The sequence below is a fragment of the Nematolebias whitei genome, chromosome 7 (assembly GCF_014905685.2).
Source record: "Nematolebias whitei isolate Nwh7 chromosome 7, NemWhi1, whole genome shotgun sequence".
Classification (NCBI taxonomy): Eukaryota; Metazoa; Chordata; class Actinopteri; order Cyprinodontiformes; family Rivulidae; genus Nematolebias; species Nematolebias whitei.
Window position 1 is genome coordinate 34976241 of NC_056504.1, and position 17233 is coordinate 34993473.

A 17233-nucleotide genomic window follows, 5' to 3' on the forward strand; every position below is an offset into this window, starting at 1 on the left:
TAATCTGTAACTGTCTTGTGTCTGAACTGGCTGAAAAGATGTGGTCATGATCTCCATTGCTCTGAAGAGAAGGGTGCAGCACCAGCAACAAGCCAGTTTATCTCTCAGAACTCTGCCTCAGTCTTTGCTTCCTTAAACTGACCGTATTTGGTCATTTCTCTGTGAAGGTTTACACTGCAAGTCATTCCTTCCCCCTTTCTAATATTGGGCTGCACGCCAGCTGTACTGTATGTCTGGGCTGGAATTGTTCCTCTGAGCAGCAGTACTGGTCTCTCTGATGGTGGAAAAGAAGGGTAAGGAATGAAAATGTTGAGATTACTGGTTCAGGGCCAACACAGAAGGCTTCCAGGGGAAAATGATCACAATTTAAATGCAAGAAACAACACTTTGCAATTCATAACCAAATCTTTTACAAGGTTTAACTTTACAGTTTATTTTGTTGTCAATATTTTTTGCGCTTTATAAGCCACTTAACAAATGATTAGAGTATTTATTTTATATTTTGTTTGGTGCGAAACATGCCTCATGTTTTTTTTTTTTTTACAACTGACCTTTATTTTACTGAATAAAGAAAGGTCAATTTAAAGGCTGCCTACTGTCTTAATTCTGGCTCATATGCATTATTATGTCTTTACTTTGGTTTATTGGGGGGGGGGGGGGGGGGTGTTAAGCCAAAAAAATTAAACAAGGTGTGAATATTCATACTTCCTGCAGATGGCGCTGTGTTGACGATTAAACTCGGTTCAGGAAATCTAAAGCGAAGAAGAAAAGTTACGTCAACGTCAGGGAGAACATATCAGTTAAAGAACAAAATGTCGGAAAGTTTCAGAGAGCCGTGGTGAGTATTTAAATCACAAAATACGCTAGGTTTACGAGGTCTTTCTACTTATATTCGCATCGAACTAATTTTAAATAAGAACTGCATGTCGTGTTTGTCGTTATTTTATTTTGTCAGCTATGTTTTCAATGTCACTTTCTGAAACACGAAAAACGCTAGCTAGCTAAAGTTAGCTGAAATGCTAATTTTTAGCAGAACTCCAATGGGTTGCATGGGCTAGCATCAGACTTGGCTAAATCACGTTGCTGATGACCTTGTCGGCTATTATACCCTTATGTCTTTATTCTGACTTTAGTGACTAAAGTAACATACTGTGTTATAAATGACAAGCATTTACATTTAATGCCATCTTTGTTCATACAACAGTTACTGCTTTCAGTAAATGTTACATTTATTAAGTTTTTAACTGTAACTGTTTATTGTTGTCGCTGTTGTCCAATGTTGTCATCATTCTTTGTTGAAATCAGGTCTCGTAAATGAGTCCTCGAGGCTCAATGGGATTTACCTGTCTAAATACAGGTTGAATGAATGAAAAAAAATTAAATTATGATTTAGCTTAGCTACCACCGCAGCTACCTGTGTGCTAACAAGGAGATCGGCACAGTTCTTGTATTCCAAAACAAATTAACATTATTAGACAAATGTAGCAAACCGCTGTAGTATTGGGTTTTTTTTTAATTGAGTTGCCATTGCATATCGTCTTTAGATTTTAGCCTCATCCTGATTTTAATGATGTGATTATAAATTTATAAATAATAATAACAAGGAAGGAGTTCTTTCGTGTTAGTTCTTTTAAATAAATGCTTATGATGTTTATAGTACAAAAAGTACGTAAGTGGTATATTTCCAAGCTGGACATGTTTTGCAGAAGAAATACTCAAGCTGTGATAACATGAATTTATTTTAAGATGGATAACCATTGAAAACTGCCCTCTGGACACATAATCTGGCAAATGTTTTTAGGTAAATTGACAAAATTTGCCAAAGAAAAACATTTTGATGGGTACATATTAACTTGTGCATAGGGCTTTTTCTTTTACAAATTATATTTATGTGGTAATGGTGTGCAGTATGTTATTTAAATTGTGGTGAAAATCTATTAATGTTTTTTTAAATACATCTTCTTAACTGGAAAACAAAACCTAACCAAAGCTTGATGTATGTAGAGAGATCCTTCAACTGTTTGACCACCCAAGATCAGGTACAAGGTCTTAACAAAAAAACAGCAAGTCTGAGCAAAAAAATAAATAACATGAAAATCTGTTTGTAAGCTCAAAGAACTTTTTCCAAATTTATCCGGTATTATGTTGTATCATGTAACTGTTGTATCAACAATACAAGAAATGATACAAACTGTACCAAAGAAGTGTACTCATTGTAAAAACTGATGCATTTAATTATACGTAAAATTGTCTAAATTACTCTAAAGGTGTATAATTACGAAAGTGACGTTTTTCTATTGTTCATGTTCAAAATCTGTCTAGTATACAAAAAATATTTGTGTGTAATGCTTCATGTAATATAGTTTGTCAGAGAACTTGCTCTTTGAATTTTCCTTATATGTACATATGTTCATATGCATGTCTGTTCTATTTATATTTTACAAAGAGTCTTTATTTTTTACAAACCGGATTCCAAAAAAGTTGGGACACTAAACAAATTGTGAATAAAAACTGAATGCAATGATGTGGAGGTGCCAACATCTAATATTTTATTCAGAATAGAACACAAATCACAGATCAAAAGTTTAAACTGAGAGAATGTATCATTTTAAGGGAAAAATCTGTTGTTTCCAAATTTCATGGCGTCAACAAATCCCAAAAAAGTTGGGACAAGTCCATTTTTACCACTGTGTGGCATCCCCACTTCTTCTTACAACACTCAACAGACGTCTGGGGACAGAGGAGACCAGTTTCTCAAGTTTAGAAATAGGAATGCTCTCCCATTCATGTCTAATACAGGCCTCTAACTGTTCAATCGTCTTGGGCCTTCTTTGTCGCACCTTCCTCTTTATGATGCGCCAAATGTTCTCTATAGGTGAAAGATCTGGACTGCAGGCTGGCCATTTCAGTACCCGGATCCTTCTCCTACGTAGCCATGATGTTGTGATTGCTGCAGAATGTGGTCTGGCATTATCGTGTTGAAAAATGCAGGGTCTTCCCTGAAAGAGATGATGTCTAGATGGGAGCATATGTTGTTCTAGAACCTGAACATAGTTCTCTGCATTAATGGTGCCTTTCCAGACATGCAAGCTGCCCGTGCCACAAGCGCTCATGCAACCCCATACCATCAGTGATGCAGGCTTCTGAATGGAGCGTTGATAACAACTTGGGCTATCCTTGCCCTCTGTGGTCCGGATGACATGGCGTCCCAGTGTTCCATAAAGAACTTCAAATCGTGACTCATCTGACCACAGAACAGTCTTCCATTTTGCCACACTCCATTTTAAATGACCCCTGGCCCAGTGCAAATGTCTTAGCTTGTGGAGCTTGCTTAGAAATGGCTTCCTCTTTGCACTGTAGAGTTTCAGCTGGCAACGGCGGATGGCACGGTGGATTATGTTCACTGACAATGCTTTCTGGAAGTATTCCTGAGCCCATTCTGTTATTTCCTTGACAGTGGCATTCCTGTTTGAGGTGCAGTGACGTTTAAGGGCCCGGAGATCACGAGCATCCAGTAGAATTTTACAGCCTTGACCCTTACGCACAGTGATTGTTCCAGATTCTCTGAATCTTTTGATGATGATATGCACGGTTGATGATGATAACTTAAAGTCTTTGCTATTTTACGCTGGGTAACACCATTCTGGTATTGCTGCACTATCTTTCTGCGCAACAATGGTGGAATTGGTGATCCTCTTACCATCTTGGCTTCTGAGAGACACTGACACTCTGAGAAGCTCTTTTTATACCCAATCATGTTGTCAATTGACCTAATTAGTGTTAATTGGTCTTCCAGCTGTTCATTGTATGCTCAATTTTCTTTTTCCAGCCACTTATTGCTACTTGTCCCAACTTTTTTGGGATTTGTTGACACTGAAATTCTGAATCAACATATTTTTCCTTTTAAAATGTTACATTTACTCAGACTAATTAAACTTTTGATCCGTCATCTATGTTATATTACGAATAAAATATTGACATTTGCCATCTCCACATCATTGCATTCAGTTTTTATTCACAATTTGTTTAGTGTCCCAACTTTTTTGGAATCCGGTTTGTAATTTTTTTTATCATGGAACTGTCATATTTTCAATAAGATTTTAAATTTTGTCATTGTGTAGGAACATACAATGATGGAAATACATAGAACTTTCAAAAGGTGTATTTATTTAGAATCATTATAGAAACATAAATTTTAACTTGCTATCAAAATCCAAGATGGATTAGGTTTTGTAAAAATTGCTTCAGACTGTGTATGAATATTAATTTCTGTTGAATTATTAATATAAGTACATATTTTTTTCACTTTTAGCCCCTGGAGGATTGTGGATGACTCTGGTGGAGCTTTCACCATGGGAGTTATTGGAGGAGGAATTTTTCAGGCAGTAAAGGGCTTCAGGAATGCTCCTTCAGTAAGTTAACAGCCACAAAGTATATGGGCGTTCTCTTATTCACTCGTGTAGTGAACCAGATAACCTCAAATCTACCAGATGGACAGAGACTGTTATTTTCATTGATCTGAATAAGTCTGAACCATCTGATGAACTTTCTTTCTTGAATTAATCAAGCAGAAAAGACAATCCTCTATAATCATTACTGTCTTACAAATGTTTTGATAATCAAATTGTGTTAGTTCACTCAATGCTTTACAGGTTGAAAAGAACTACTAATTTTGCTTTTACATAAACAGTAAGTAATGATTTTTGTTCCTCATTCAGAGAAGAAATCACCTGAATATGCCTTTCTTGATTTTCTGTCTGAAATGAGCAAGCTGTCGTAAGTATGTGAAAGGTTGGTCTTCGGTCAACTAAAATGTTTACCGAGAAAAATGTCATGTTTTACTATTTGAAAAGATTACAAAGTGTGAGACTCCACGAAGTCTGCTGTTGCTGCAATAATCTTTTCTGTATGTTGTAAACAATCCTTGACTTATGATAACATCTTACGTCACAAATCCACTCCTCTTTCTGGTCCTTCCACGAATCAGAAAGCTCTAAATTGAACAGGAAGTCGACCCAAATAAAATGTGGCAACTTCTCAGTTCATTGGAGATAGAGAAGAGAAGCATGGAGTTTTAGAGAATTATGAATTCCAGAGTCCAAGAGAATGTGAGAGTTCCAAGATTGAGAATGCAGTCGGTTCTGAAAGCTTCAGAGCAATGAAGAATCCAGAGGTTTTTTGGGGATTATAATTCTGTTTTGAGCTAATCAACGCACGACTTTCTGAAGGTTTGGTAGCTCTCGACGGAGACGCTGAAACGAGTCAGAAAGGAACTACATCCAACGCTGATTCATCGTCAACAGGTAGATGGTTCTATTTTGACCAAGTGTACCGTGAGAAGCTGAGATCGGACGGAGCGTGCAACTTCTGGTTAAACAGATTAAATTCCCTCACACATTTCCTCTGTAAGATAAATCTCAATTTAATCTTAAACTCTTCTCTCTCATAAATCTGTACAGATATTTTTAGAAATGTCTGAAGCAAAGTCCTCAAATCACCGCCGAGTGATTTGAAGTTCATTTTCTGTGAAACTGTCTGTTATTATTTTCATATTTTGCCAAATTAATGTAAATGTTTGATGTTAAACTTTGATTCTGAGAATAAATGATTCCATTCATTTGATGGGTCAAAGATAAACAACGTCTCTCGTTACATTTCTGTTAAATTCAATGCACGACATTTACAGTCAGAAAAATGAAGAACTCGTGAATATTGTATGCATATATAATTCATATATTTGTCATACAACAAGTGACACGTACCTCACGTGTCTCACTACAAACTGGTGGCCCGTACGGGGATGGTGAATGACTGTTAAATCCGTGTGTAAATTGATTTTACGTGTTGGCATGGTGAAAGAGTAACAGCTGATGAGCTGTAAAGTTTACGCAGCGGCTGAGCTGCGCGCTTGGAGCTGCACTCTGCAGCTAAACGCTGCATGTTTAAGCGTTGGGCTGGCAATGTCTTAAAAGCTGAAATTGTGTCATAAGTCTTGTGTAAGCTGAAATGGTACGTCTGTTATGTGTAACTAAGAGCTAATGAGCTGTGGAAGACGTTATTCTGTCTAAAAAGTACGAGGTTCTGCTTTAAGACCCGGCTGTGACCAGTTCGGTTCTGTTCAGTTTGAACGAGTATTTTGAATAGATGGATAAACGTTTTAAAAGCTGAGTGCCATCTCAGAACACAGTTAGAAGTTGTTTCGTTACATTTTTTAGCAGAAAAAGTGCATTTTGATGGTTTAAAAGACGAAAAAGTGACGAACTATTTTAAGCTAATCTAACTTGCTAGGTAGAGAAAACGCTTCCTGATTGGTTGAATTCGCTGTTGTGGAGCGCTTTCATTGGTTGAGAAGTTTGACTGACGTGCTACGTCACTTCCTCTCACCCTACGCTGCTGCCATTGGTGATTTCAGTCACGTGACCCGGATATGAAATTCATTTTCATAGGGAAATAAAATCTGCTTCTAAAAGCTGAAAAGTAACTTTAATGTGGTTTTGACACGCTGGTCAAGTGCTTCGAAGCCTGCTTGCTGAAATTTTGCTACGTTAGAGTTTAAAATTCGCCAAAAAACGATGTTTTTAAACAAAGCTAGCGATGCTAATTTTAAGCTAACAAGCTAACGACCGGAGCTTAAAACTACGCTTAAAATCACTAAATGAAGCTACTATCAGTCCCAAACACTCATGTTCAAGCTATAAAGTCTGATTGCAAAAACTTTTGCCACGTTTGTGTAAAAAATCCGTTCAGAAATGTTGATTTTGACCGAGTTTAGCCGAAGCTAACTTCAAGCTAAGCGGCTAACAACAGGATGTCAACCGAACGCCACAGGAAGTTATAGCACCCCTTGTGGACAACACAAAAAGTGACGGAGTTATAATTGTTGAGGAAATACTGACATCTCCTGGCGAGACGTGAGATCACAGATTTCACTTCGTTTTTTAGGTAAAGAGTGAAATTAAACGTCTTTTTATTTTTCTGTAAGGCAAATTCTGAGTTAACAAACTTCCTCAAAGCTGAATAAAACACTGTTATCTTACATTTTAAAAAGTAATAGGTATTTATGCAGAGAAGCATTCACCAAAAGTTTATTTCACTGTTAATCCTTTAAAAATAAGGTACAAAAATAAACATTAACTTTTTAAAACAGATACAGTTACAAATATTCACAGAGTTGAACAGTTTACTCATTTTGCTTGAAGGATAATACACGTTTAATTGCAAAATCACTAAATAAGAGTAAATTTATCAGGAAAAAGAGATTTTCTGTTTAATTTACCACCTAAATAAAATATCTCTCTATTTAATTTTAAATAGAAGCTATACAGGAGCAAAGACAGTTTTTCTGAAGAAAGACTGATTATTCCTCATCATCAAATTCTTTTCTCTTTTCACCCACCTGGGTTGATTGAGTAACTGTTTAAAATAGCAAATTTCTGGAACAGAACGGTTTAAAAAATGTTTTAAACTAATATTGCTGTGAGACTAAAAGAAAATTTGCAGGTTTATAAAAAATTCAGTGTTTTAGAGTAAGATACACAAAAAACAGCTTGGTACTCTAGGATCTGTGGAAAATAAGCACAAAAAGTAACACTGCCAAAAGAGCGTTTACTTAAATATTCATGAATTGGGGTAAAACCTGAGAAAGGTACCCACAGTTGAATAAGTGACTTATAACAGTACTTCTGTGTAAACCCAAAGCTAAAATAAGTGTGAAAACTCATTGACTTGAATACAAATATTTACCTGTAAAATATCTAAAGCTTGCAACTGTTCAAACAGATAAATTGCTACACAGTGAAAACATGGCAGGTGTGTTAGAAAAAGATTTTGACACAAAAGGAATTGCGGACTACTTGGAGAATGCGCTCGCGCTTCTCGGAGAGTCCTTACATCCATTTATGACTCAGACAGAGCGCATGAACCCAAAAGAGTTAGTGGACAATCTGAAGGAGGTTGCAGAAAGTGTGACCTCTGCAGAAATCACAAAGTCCAGTTATGAAAAGCTGGCTAAAATTGCAATCTTGCTGAAAGAATCATTCTATAAGGCCGTTGATAAAACTGTTATAATCAAACAAAGGTTAGACAGTGAAATAGATTTGGCTCAAAAGACGGAAGAATACGTCCGTCAATTTAGAAATGAACACGAGGTCCTCATGACGAAACATTATGAACAGATGTTTCAGTTACAGCAAGATACAAGTACAGAAATTGCTTTGCTGAACAGCAAACTACAAGTACTTGAAGCATCACTATCGGAAGCAGAGGATAGAGAACAAGCGTACCAAGCCTCGCGTTCAGATAACGACGTGCTGAAAGCACAGTTACAGACCGCCTTGAAGGAGCTGGACGTTTGCAAAGCAGACAAAACGGAATCACTCCGACGATGGCTGACTTTAGTAAAAAAATATCAGACATCACAGGAGGACCTGAAAGCTTGTGAGGAGAATTTAGCTACAGCTATAAACCAGATTTCTGACATGGGGCGGCCTGGTCTAAGACTCAAAGACGAACAGTATCAGGGTCCGAGACAGCCACGAACTCTCCAGTCAGATGCTGTTGCACCTCTTCCTCCTGACAACACGCCGTTACCCCCACCCCCACCATGGGCGGTAGGGACAGAACTGCACAAATATGTACCTCTTCCTCCTGACACCATGCCCCCACCCCCACCACCATCATGGGCGGTAGGGACAGAACTGCACCGATATGCACCTCTTCCTCCTTATCAGCCACCCCCACCCCCACCATGGGCGGTAGGAGTAGGCCTTGACCAATCTGCACCAATCACGCATGTGAGACCGTTGATACAGTCTCCTTCAATGGATGATTTGCAGAAAGTCTCAAAATATGTACAACGTTTCGTTCCCGGCCCTATGGGGTCAGCAGGAACAAAAGCGTATCTCAAAGATCTGGATTTCAGATTGAGAGCTTATCCTACTGCTACGGTAGAGGATAAAATCAGTCTGATACGACTCACTTCGGACAGAGAGGTGTTCACCTTCATCGAGCGTCTGCCAGATGCAACGAGGAGGGATTATAACCTTCTGTGTGAGGCTCTGATCAAAGAGTATGACTCTTGCACGGGACCTGCTGGTTTTCCAGCCGCTGACAAGGTCACGCAGGGCAAGAATGAACATCCAAAAGTTTATTACAAAAGAATCTTCCAAGCTTATTTTGGTAACAGGAATGAGACCGGAATGGAAGAAGATGATGGTTTTAAGTTTGTTTTCACCAAAAATCTCCACTCTGATTTTAAAAAATCAGTACAAATGATGGCAAATTTCAGAGAAAAATCCATCAGTGAGATTAAACAGTGTGCTGTGAATGTGTTTGAAGCATGTTCTCATGATAAGACGCCCATTGAAGTGTTTCCTAGTGTAAAGGTTAAACCCCACTCTCTTGAACTAGAAGGACGACGTGCTTCGCCACCTCCTCCTAAGAAAGAGAGGAAACAGTCTGTTCAAAATAACAAACCACGTACTGAAGGTGCACGTTGGGACAAAAATGCTCCTCTTTCAGAGGATGAACGTGATTATCGTAAATGGGGTGAGCGCAGGACGCAACGATATGAGAAACCATATCGGCAGGGGCAGTACGTAAAGGAACCCCCGAAAGACGTACCCGACCGTCCCCCACCTCGGACGAAACGAACCGAGGCGAAAAAATCACAAAAGTTCCAGAAACAAGGCCCTACACCTCTAAACTCGGAAGAGACAGAGAAAATACGCAGGTTGTTAGAAACTTTGAAACACACTGACACGGGAACCCAACCAGGAGCACTTTGCAGTGATGTAATTCCCATTACATCTAATGGCGCGAATGACAACATAACAGATGTCGGTGAAACACACCAAGACATAACTGTTGTTGACTCAAACAACCCCTCATCTGAAGAAGGGGGGGTAAACACACAGACAAACGATGACGAGTCATCGCAAGCTGAACACTCAGAAACAGCTTCTGCTGTGCTGACGGTTCAGACAAACCAAGATTACACAGATAAATCTGAACGCGAGAAGAAGCGTCAGAAAAAACCCAAGAGGTTTCTGTGTAACTTTATCAGAAAGGGGGCCGCCAAAAAGGCGTACCTGTCAGTAACACTCGAAGGTGTCCTCACACACGAAGCACTCTTGGACGGTGGGGCAGACATAACAATTATGTCAGCTAAACTGTTCGAGGAGCTGAGGACGGCCGCTGCCAGTGTTAACAGGATAATACCTCTCTCTGAATGTGCTATAGAAATGCAGGGTCTCTCAGAAATGAAAACAACCCTGACAGCTATAGCAATGGTTCACATGCAGATTGGCAATATGACACTGTACCATCCGGTACACGTGACCCATGTTGACTCATTCCCATTTTTGGTTGGCCAGGATTTTATAAATCGCTTTAATGCGATTATAGATTATGGTGATCAAACAATGTGGACAAAAGTGAGCAAACCACTGCCAATAGATACGCCTCCGGAGAGTGACACAGACTGCCCAACAGCAGGTACCGCGGAAGGCACAAAGGACTCCTCAGCCGAGGACACGAGCCCGGTGAGTACTCCTCTGACACCATGTGAAACCAAAGAAACCCAAGTGGTCCAAACTCTGACTCAACAAGACAGCCTCCTCTGTGAGCTGGAACAGTCAGAGTCCACCAAACACTACCTACCACTGGTAGTTAAGGGTGTAGAGATCCAAGGGTCCCACACCAACGATGCTGTACTGTCTCTGTGGACAGATAAATCAGCAATTAACCGAGCTTTCTACGAAACCTTGGTTCACAAACACGTTGGTCTAGAACTAATTAAAAAAGCTTTCCGCTTTCCATTAGTTCCCAATAGTTCACAGGTAATGACCGCAGAAGGAGTCATTAACCTAAAACTGAACTGGAATCAACGAGAACTGGTTCACCCATTTCTCGTTATCCAAAACTTACCACATGCATCCTACATAGGCTCTGACATTTTGGTAAGGTTAGGTGTTCACGTGGACACCATCAACAAGGTGCTGTGGTCCCTCAAACCAGCCACAAAGGATACTCCTGTGCTAGACACAGTGAGCCTTAAGGCTGGGCAGACCATTCCAGAGGCCTGCCAAGTTGCTAGCAACCAAGACACCACAGTACCACCTCAGGTGCTTAACCTAATGGTGCGAATCCACATAATAGCCGGACAAGCTATTAGCCATAAACAGGCATATTTTCAACCCTCTCCTGCATTTTTCAACTTGGGACTGTCCGTGGAATCCACGAACCAGGTGAGTCTTGACTCCAGGACCACATCTATTGCTGTGTGTAACACTGGCATGGATGAGGTGCTGATCCCAAAAAACACTATGCTAGGATGGTTGATTTCAACTGACTTTCATGATTTTGAACTAGGCATTCCATTTCTGGGAGGACTCCCAGACAATCTGGTACCGAGTCAAGAAGCCGGGCCAGTATGGTTCACAAAACCAACACAGGCCATAGCTCTTTTCTCAACCAATGATGTCGACCAAGGACCTCAAACCTATGGTGTCTTACCCATAGACAGGCCCGACGACTCAGAAAGGGATTCATTGGAGCTCCCCAAGGAGCAAGAACCCTTAACAGTCTCATCACAGATTGATCAGGTGGTCGCCCAAGCCGACGCTCTGACATCTGATGAAGAAAGAGACAAACTACGCCAAGTTCTTCTAAAATATGAAAAGTCATTCTCAACTGATTCAACAGATTGTGGGTTGACCTCACTCCATGCAGTGAGAATCCCAACCCCACTCAATGCACCGCCAACATTTGTCAGACAATACAAGATCCCTCTGGCGGCACACCAGCCTGTCCAGGAGATCATTGATGACCTTTTGGTCAAAGGTATAATCAGACAATGTAATAGCACCTACTCTGCGCCTCTATGGCCAGTTTTAAAACCAAATGGTAAGTGGAGACTTACCATAGACTACAGGAAGCTAAATAAACAAGTACCTTTATCCAGGTGGCCAATGACTCAGCTCCATCAGGAACTGCCAAAGGTCACCGATGGTAAGTACTTCTCGACACTATAAAAACACTGGCCTTGTGGCTCAGAATTTTGCTCAAGGATACTGTGATGTTTGAGAAGAGGTCTGTGTACCTGACTAAGAAAATAATTGCTTTAACGCCTTATCTATTTTTTTATTACTTCAATAAAAAACTGAAAAACCCTGAACTGAACACTAGGTTAAACTGAACTGTTTTTGTTTTGCCGTTCTTCAGGGGATGAGCCACAGGATGAGGGGTAGTTTGACTGCCATCAAGACCAGAGCTCCAAAACTAGGCGGTAAGAATTAGGGGTGCAAATCTCTGTGTCTGGCAATCCGATTCGATTCTGATTTTTGGTGTCACGATATGATTCAAAATTGATTTTTCAATTCAGAAACGATTTTCGATTCAGAAACGATTTTTGTATTGAAATGGTCATAAATTTAGTTTCATTTATAATGTATATGTAACTGACAAGCTGAAAAGATTAAACAACAATGTAAACAAATAGAACATTTATTTAAAACAATAATTTTAGGTTCTTTACTGTATCAAATATTTTTTATTCATTTTATATTTATACCAAAAATAGGAAAAAAATATAGGAGTGCATAAAATTCTGCAACTTAAATTACCAGTATTAGGTTATCTTCGTTGCCTGAATAAAAAAAAAAAAAATAAATAAATAAAATAATCTAGGAACAAATAATTTATCCATCCATCATCTTTACCCACTTCTTCCTTTTGAGTCACGGGTGTCACTGGTGCCCATATCAGCCATCACTCTGTCAGAGGTGGGGGACACCTGGACAAGTCTCCAGTCCATCACAGACAAATAATTCAGAATATATAAATTTAAAAGTAAACAGACTTCAGCCTACCACAGTACATTAACCTTTAACTTAACATGAAATACAGACTTCAGTTATTTTTAACCATATTGCTCTAACATTTGTTATATTTTCAAAACAACCTAATATGAAATATACAGACTTCAGTCTTAACCATATTGATTCATATTTAGTATATCTTTAACAAAATTTCAAAACCTGTGGAAACCTGCACAAAAACTTCTGAACCGTAATTTATAAACCATAAATTATATCATTTAGCACTGGATCCAGGAGATGTGTCTCATCTGACCTCTTCAACCTGTTAAAAAGACAAATTACATTAAATTTGTTGTACAACTTGTCTATAAGTTTTAGTATAGTATGAGAAAAAACCTTTACCTTTGAGTTGCAGCTGCATCAGAACTTCTCCCATTTGTTGTTTCATGGTGAAGTTGTGGTGCTGCTTTATCGCAAAAAAAAAAAATCTACGTGAAGGAATAACCTACATTGGGTCCATCGTATTAAAAATAAACCTAAACCCCTCACCTTCCACTGAGCTGTCTGATCATTAATCCTTTGTGATACAGCAGGAAATGGAGAGGGAAATCTTCACAGCCTTTGGAGAAGCCTGGAAGTTTGTTGCAGAGTTCACTGGTCGGCTGCTTCGCTTTCATCTTCCATGCATTTTGTCATATTTCCAAAATACTGTACCGCAATTTTATTTTACGCTTCTTGTAAACAACTGTGCTCATGTAAAGCTCTGTCTTCGCCCAGAACATTCTAGAATCTGAAATGATTTTTAAAGACGAAGCAGCGGGTTGAATCGCGCTGTCCCCCTCCTCCATGCTAGAAGGCTCCATTCGATAAAGGGAGCTGGCTAACTAGCTTGCTGTACGGTGGCCTACACGGCTCAATTCTACAGTGGCCGAACGGGGAGTAGGAGCGGAAAAATATAAAACTTAAATGCATTTTAAAATTGATTTATGGGCCTTTAGAAATGATTCAGAATCGCCAGCACTAAGAATCTAGATTCATCGAAAAAAAAAAAAAAAATTCTGCACCCCTAGTAAGAATACATATTAAATATCCTGACAGGCAGCAGCATAATCCTTTTTTCTACTGTTTTGTATTATAATTAGTTATGTAAAAGTATACTAAAAGTAATACTATTTACAATGGATGGAATAATCAAAAACTTTTTGTACAGTTTATTTTAAGGAGAAAAGATAATTTAAAAATCATACAGGTGATGAAACCTTAATGATTTTCTCTGTGTGTGCGTTGCAGGCAGTTTTGCAGTGTGGGGAGGCCTCTTTTCCATGATTGACTGTAGTTTAATGAAAATACGAGGGAAGGAGGATCCCTGGAATTTAATAACAAGTGGGGCCATGACCGGAGCTATTCTTGCTGCAAGAAGTGAGTATGCTAAATGGATGCTGACAGAAAACACATAATATACCATGCATTAAAATAGTTCAATTTAAAATCATCAGTTTGCTTTTACTCATAATTTCTGTATATCTGCTATGTGTTTTTCTTAGAAAACCACAAATTTGTATATTGATGTTCTAGATAAATATATGTGTGTGTTCTTGTGTAGATGGACCAGTTGCTATGATTGGCTCTGCAGCTATGGGAGGTATTTTGCTGGCGTTGATAGAGGGTTCTGGACTCCTGCTCGTAAGAACTGCCTCTTTACAGTTCCCAACTGGTGAGCTATTCCTTTAATACTAGCAGAGTGTGTACCATAAAATGACTTGGAGAGTGTAGACTGTTATGTCTGAAATAAAATGTACTGTGATTATTTGTGACATTCCTCTTTGGACAAACTGGCCATGATTTCCATCTTGAAACATTATTGACAGGATGTCTGTGAGTAATTTCATTGTTCTGCAGCTATCAGGCTGTCTACATTTAAATGTCTCTAAATAAAGAATGACTTTTGCTTTGGCAAAGAGGAAAGCGTCTGCTGTACAGTAGCTTCACATCTTGTAACTCATCACCCAGATACGCATGTTTACTTTACTGTAGGAGAGTGACTCACCTCCATGTATTCTAATGTTTGCACAAAACTATCTCTTGTCTCCAGGCAAAAATATCTGTTATAGTTTTTCAATTAAACAATGGAGGCATGTCAAATGTTCCTCTACACCATAGAAAATATGTTGACTGTCCCTTTTTTTGTTTGCTTGTTTTTAGTTTAGCTGGTAACTAATTTTTGTTTTTGATTTCTGACCATTGTATGAGAAGTAAAACGGCAATTGACTCTTCAGAGTTTTTTTTTCTATGTTGAAACAAGAGTAGCAAAGGCGTACCAGTAATGTTTGTGTTGCATACAGTGAGTATTCAAAAGGTTTTATAAGGTAATAGGTTGCTCAGTACTAATATTAAGTTCCGCCAACATTTTAAGTTATATTAGTGCTTAGTGTTAGATTGAAATCTATGAAAACCAAAATAACAGAATTTATAAACCATTATGAAAAGTTTAGCAAATGATTGTCTGCTAAAACCTGTATTTCTCTTAATCTTGAACATATTTTGAACATCAAGCTCAAAAGCTGAAAAGATGCAAGTGTTTTCCATAGTTTGAAACGACGATGCACAAATTTGGTGCATCTGATCTAATAAAAATCTATTTAGGTTGTAATTAGTATTTGTTTTAAATGTTGTAACAAGTAGGAATGTGCGATATGGCATAAAATTCATATCACGATATGTATTGTGAAGGGTGGCGATAACGATATATATCGCAATATGTTTTTGGTTTAGTTAGCTTGTAGCTTTGCTACTTAGCTCTCGAAGAATAGACTTTAACGCCACTTGCGCACAGTTTTCAACAAAAAAAAAGTAACGATTAAATCTGACAGCTCTGATTTTACACTTGAACACCACTTATGCACAGTTTTCAACAAAAAAAAGTAACGATTAAACTGACAACTCGGACACAGCATTACTGCGGTTAGCCGGTAGAAGACAGATCTCTATCGTAGGCTAAATTTCTATCATTTCTACTGTATACCGTTTATGTTGCGCATTCCTAGTAACAAGAATAAAAATAGTTAAACAGGTGATTTTACAAGACAATTAAATATTTCTTAAAATATGGTTAAAACTGGCTTTTATGTTTCTGTGATTATGATTTTATTTTTCTCTCCAGGACCCCAGTTTGCAGAAGATCCCACCTCTCCTTTTGGCGACCACAAACAATATCATTGATAGGACCACCTCACTCCTTTAATCACTAGACCATTTTTTGAATTCCTTGCTGAAGTTACAAAGTACACAGTAGAAACTATACTCTCCATCATGAACTGCCAGAGAAGTGAAGGACAGTGCTTATCTTCATTTACCTTCTTTCACAAGCCATCTACAGATCTGCCTCTTGCCACTCTCTGCCTTGTCATGTGCGTCAGCGTCACCCAGCACTCTGTGTTACAAACATAGTGAAATGTGTTTGATATGTGTGAGCTCGTGGAAATGAGGTGTGCTTTTTGTTCACATATAGTACATACCCAATGAGATGAGCTCTAATAGTGCTGAATCTCTAGAAAAAAAGATATTGCACATGGAAAACACATTGTATTATGTATAGATACAGTAAAGGCTTTCCGCTTGTGTTCACTTATGTCAGTCTTCATTTACCTTTAATATGTCACATGCTTGGGCTGGTCAAAAACACTTTGAACTTTACGTTTTATTCAGCGTTATAAAGGCACATTTCTGTCCCATTCAATGCCATTCCTAAAACATTTGTTTGCTTTAAAGTGTTTTTATTTATTTTAGATTGTAAAGACATTCATTGGACTGTTCTGTTTGATGTGACAGTGATTTTTACATTCAACACATTATGTTGATGAAGAATGGCACAGGCTTCATTTGAATGGAGAAAGTCAAGCAAGGGATTGAATCATATTGTATTAAATCTGTATTGCAGATTGTACTATGGTACTATGGTACAATAAAGACGTAAACTAATGTGTCCAAAGTTTTGTGAATGCAGTAGTACTATTAAATTTAGTCAAGATTAGGTGGGCAAAGTAAAAAAAAAAAAATTTAGCAAGTGGTAATTTGGCCACTATGGTCCACTAGAGGGACCTCTTTGTAAAAATATCCTTGCCAATGTTGAGCAAAAGGGCTCATAAGGGAGCACTTTTCTTTTACATTCTTTAATGTTTGTGTCACTCATCTGCTACTGCTTAACATGAAGGACACTGGATGTAAAAGAAATGTGATGCAATGTCAGTGTCATTTAGAAATGTGGTTGTGATCAGTATTGCTGCTGGCATGTTTTTTTTTTTAATTGATAAATTTAGGTCTACAAATTAATGTGTAAGGTACTCATTTATTCAACATCAAGTGCAATCGAAAGACGAAAGCAGGTAATCGCTTCACATTTCTTTATGAAACTATTT

The 17233-nt window shown here is 38.3% G+C and overlaps 1 protein-coding gene across 1 annotated transcript; it reads left to right on the forward strand.

Moving 5' to 3' along the window:
* The first annotated feature begins 750 nt into the window (after positions 1 to 750).
* On the forward strand, positions 751 to 16442 carry timm17a (translocase of inner mitochondrial membrane 17 homolog A (yeast)). Its single transcript, XM_037679447.1, has 6 exons — positions 751 to 838; positions 4313 to 4412; positions 12223 to 12286; positions 14109 to 14237; positions 14422 to 14532; positions 15979 to 16442. The coding sequence occupies exons 1-6, from the start codon at positions 813 to 815 to the stop codon at positions 16035 to 16037; spliced, it is 489 nt and encodes a 162-aa protein (XP_037535375.1). The 5' UTR covers positions 751 to 812; the 3' UTR covers positions 16038 to 16442.
* The last annotated feature ends 791 nt before the right edge of the window (positions 16443 to 17233 follow it).

Bases quoted from the DNA above. Each gene is read 5' to 3' on its own strand.
- timm17a (XM_037679447.1), top strand. From the start codon at position 813: ATGTCGGAAAGTTTCAGAGAGCCGTG. The intron at 4,413-12,222 runs GTAAGTTAACAG...GCCGTTCTTCAG, and splicing joins GCTTCAGGAATGCTCCTTCA to GGGATGAGCCACAGGATGAG. The intron at 14,238-14,421 runs GTGAGTATGCTA...GTTCTTGTGTAG, and splicing joins AGCTATTCTTGCTGCAAGAA to ATGGACCAGTTGCTATGATT.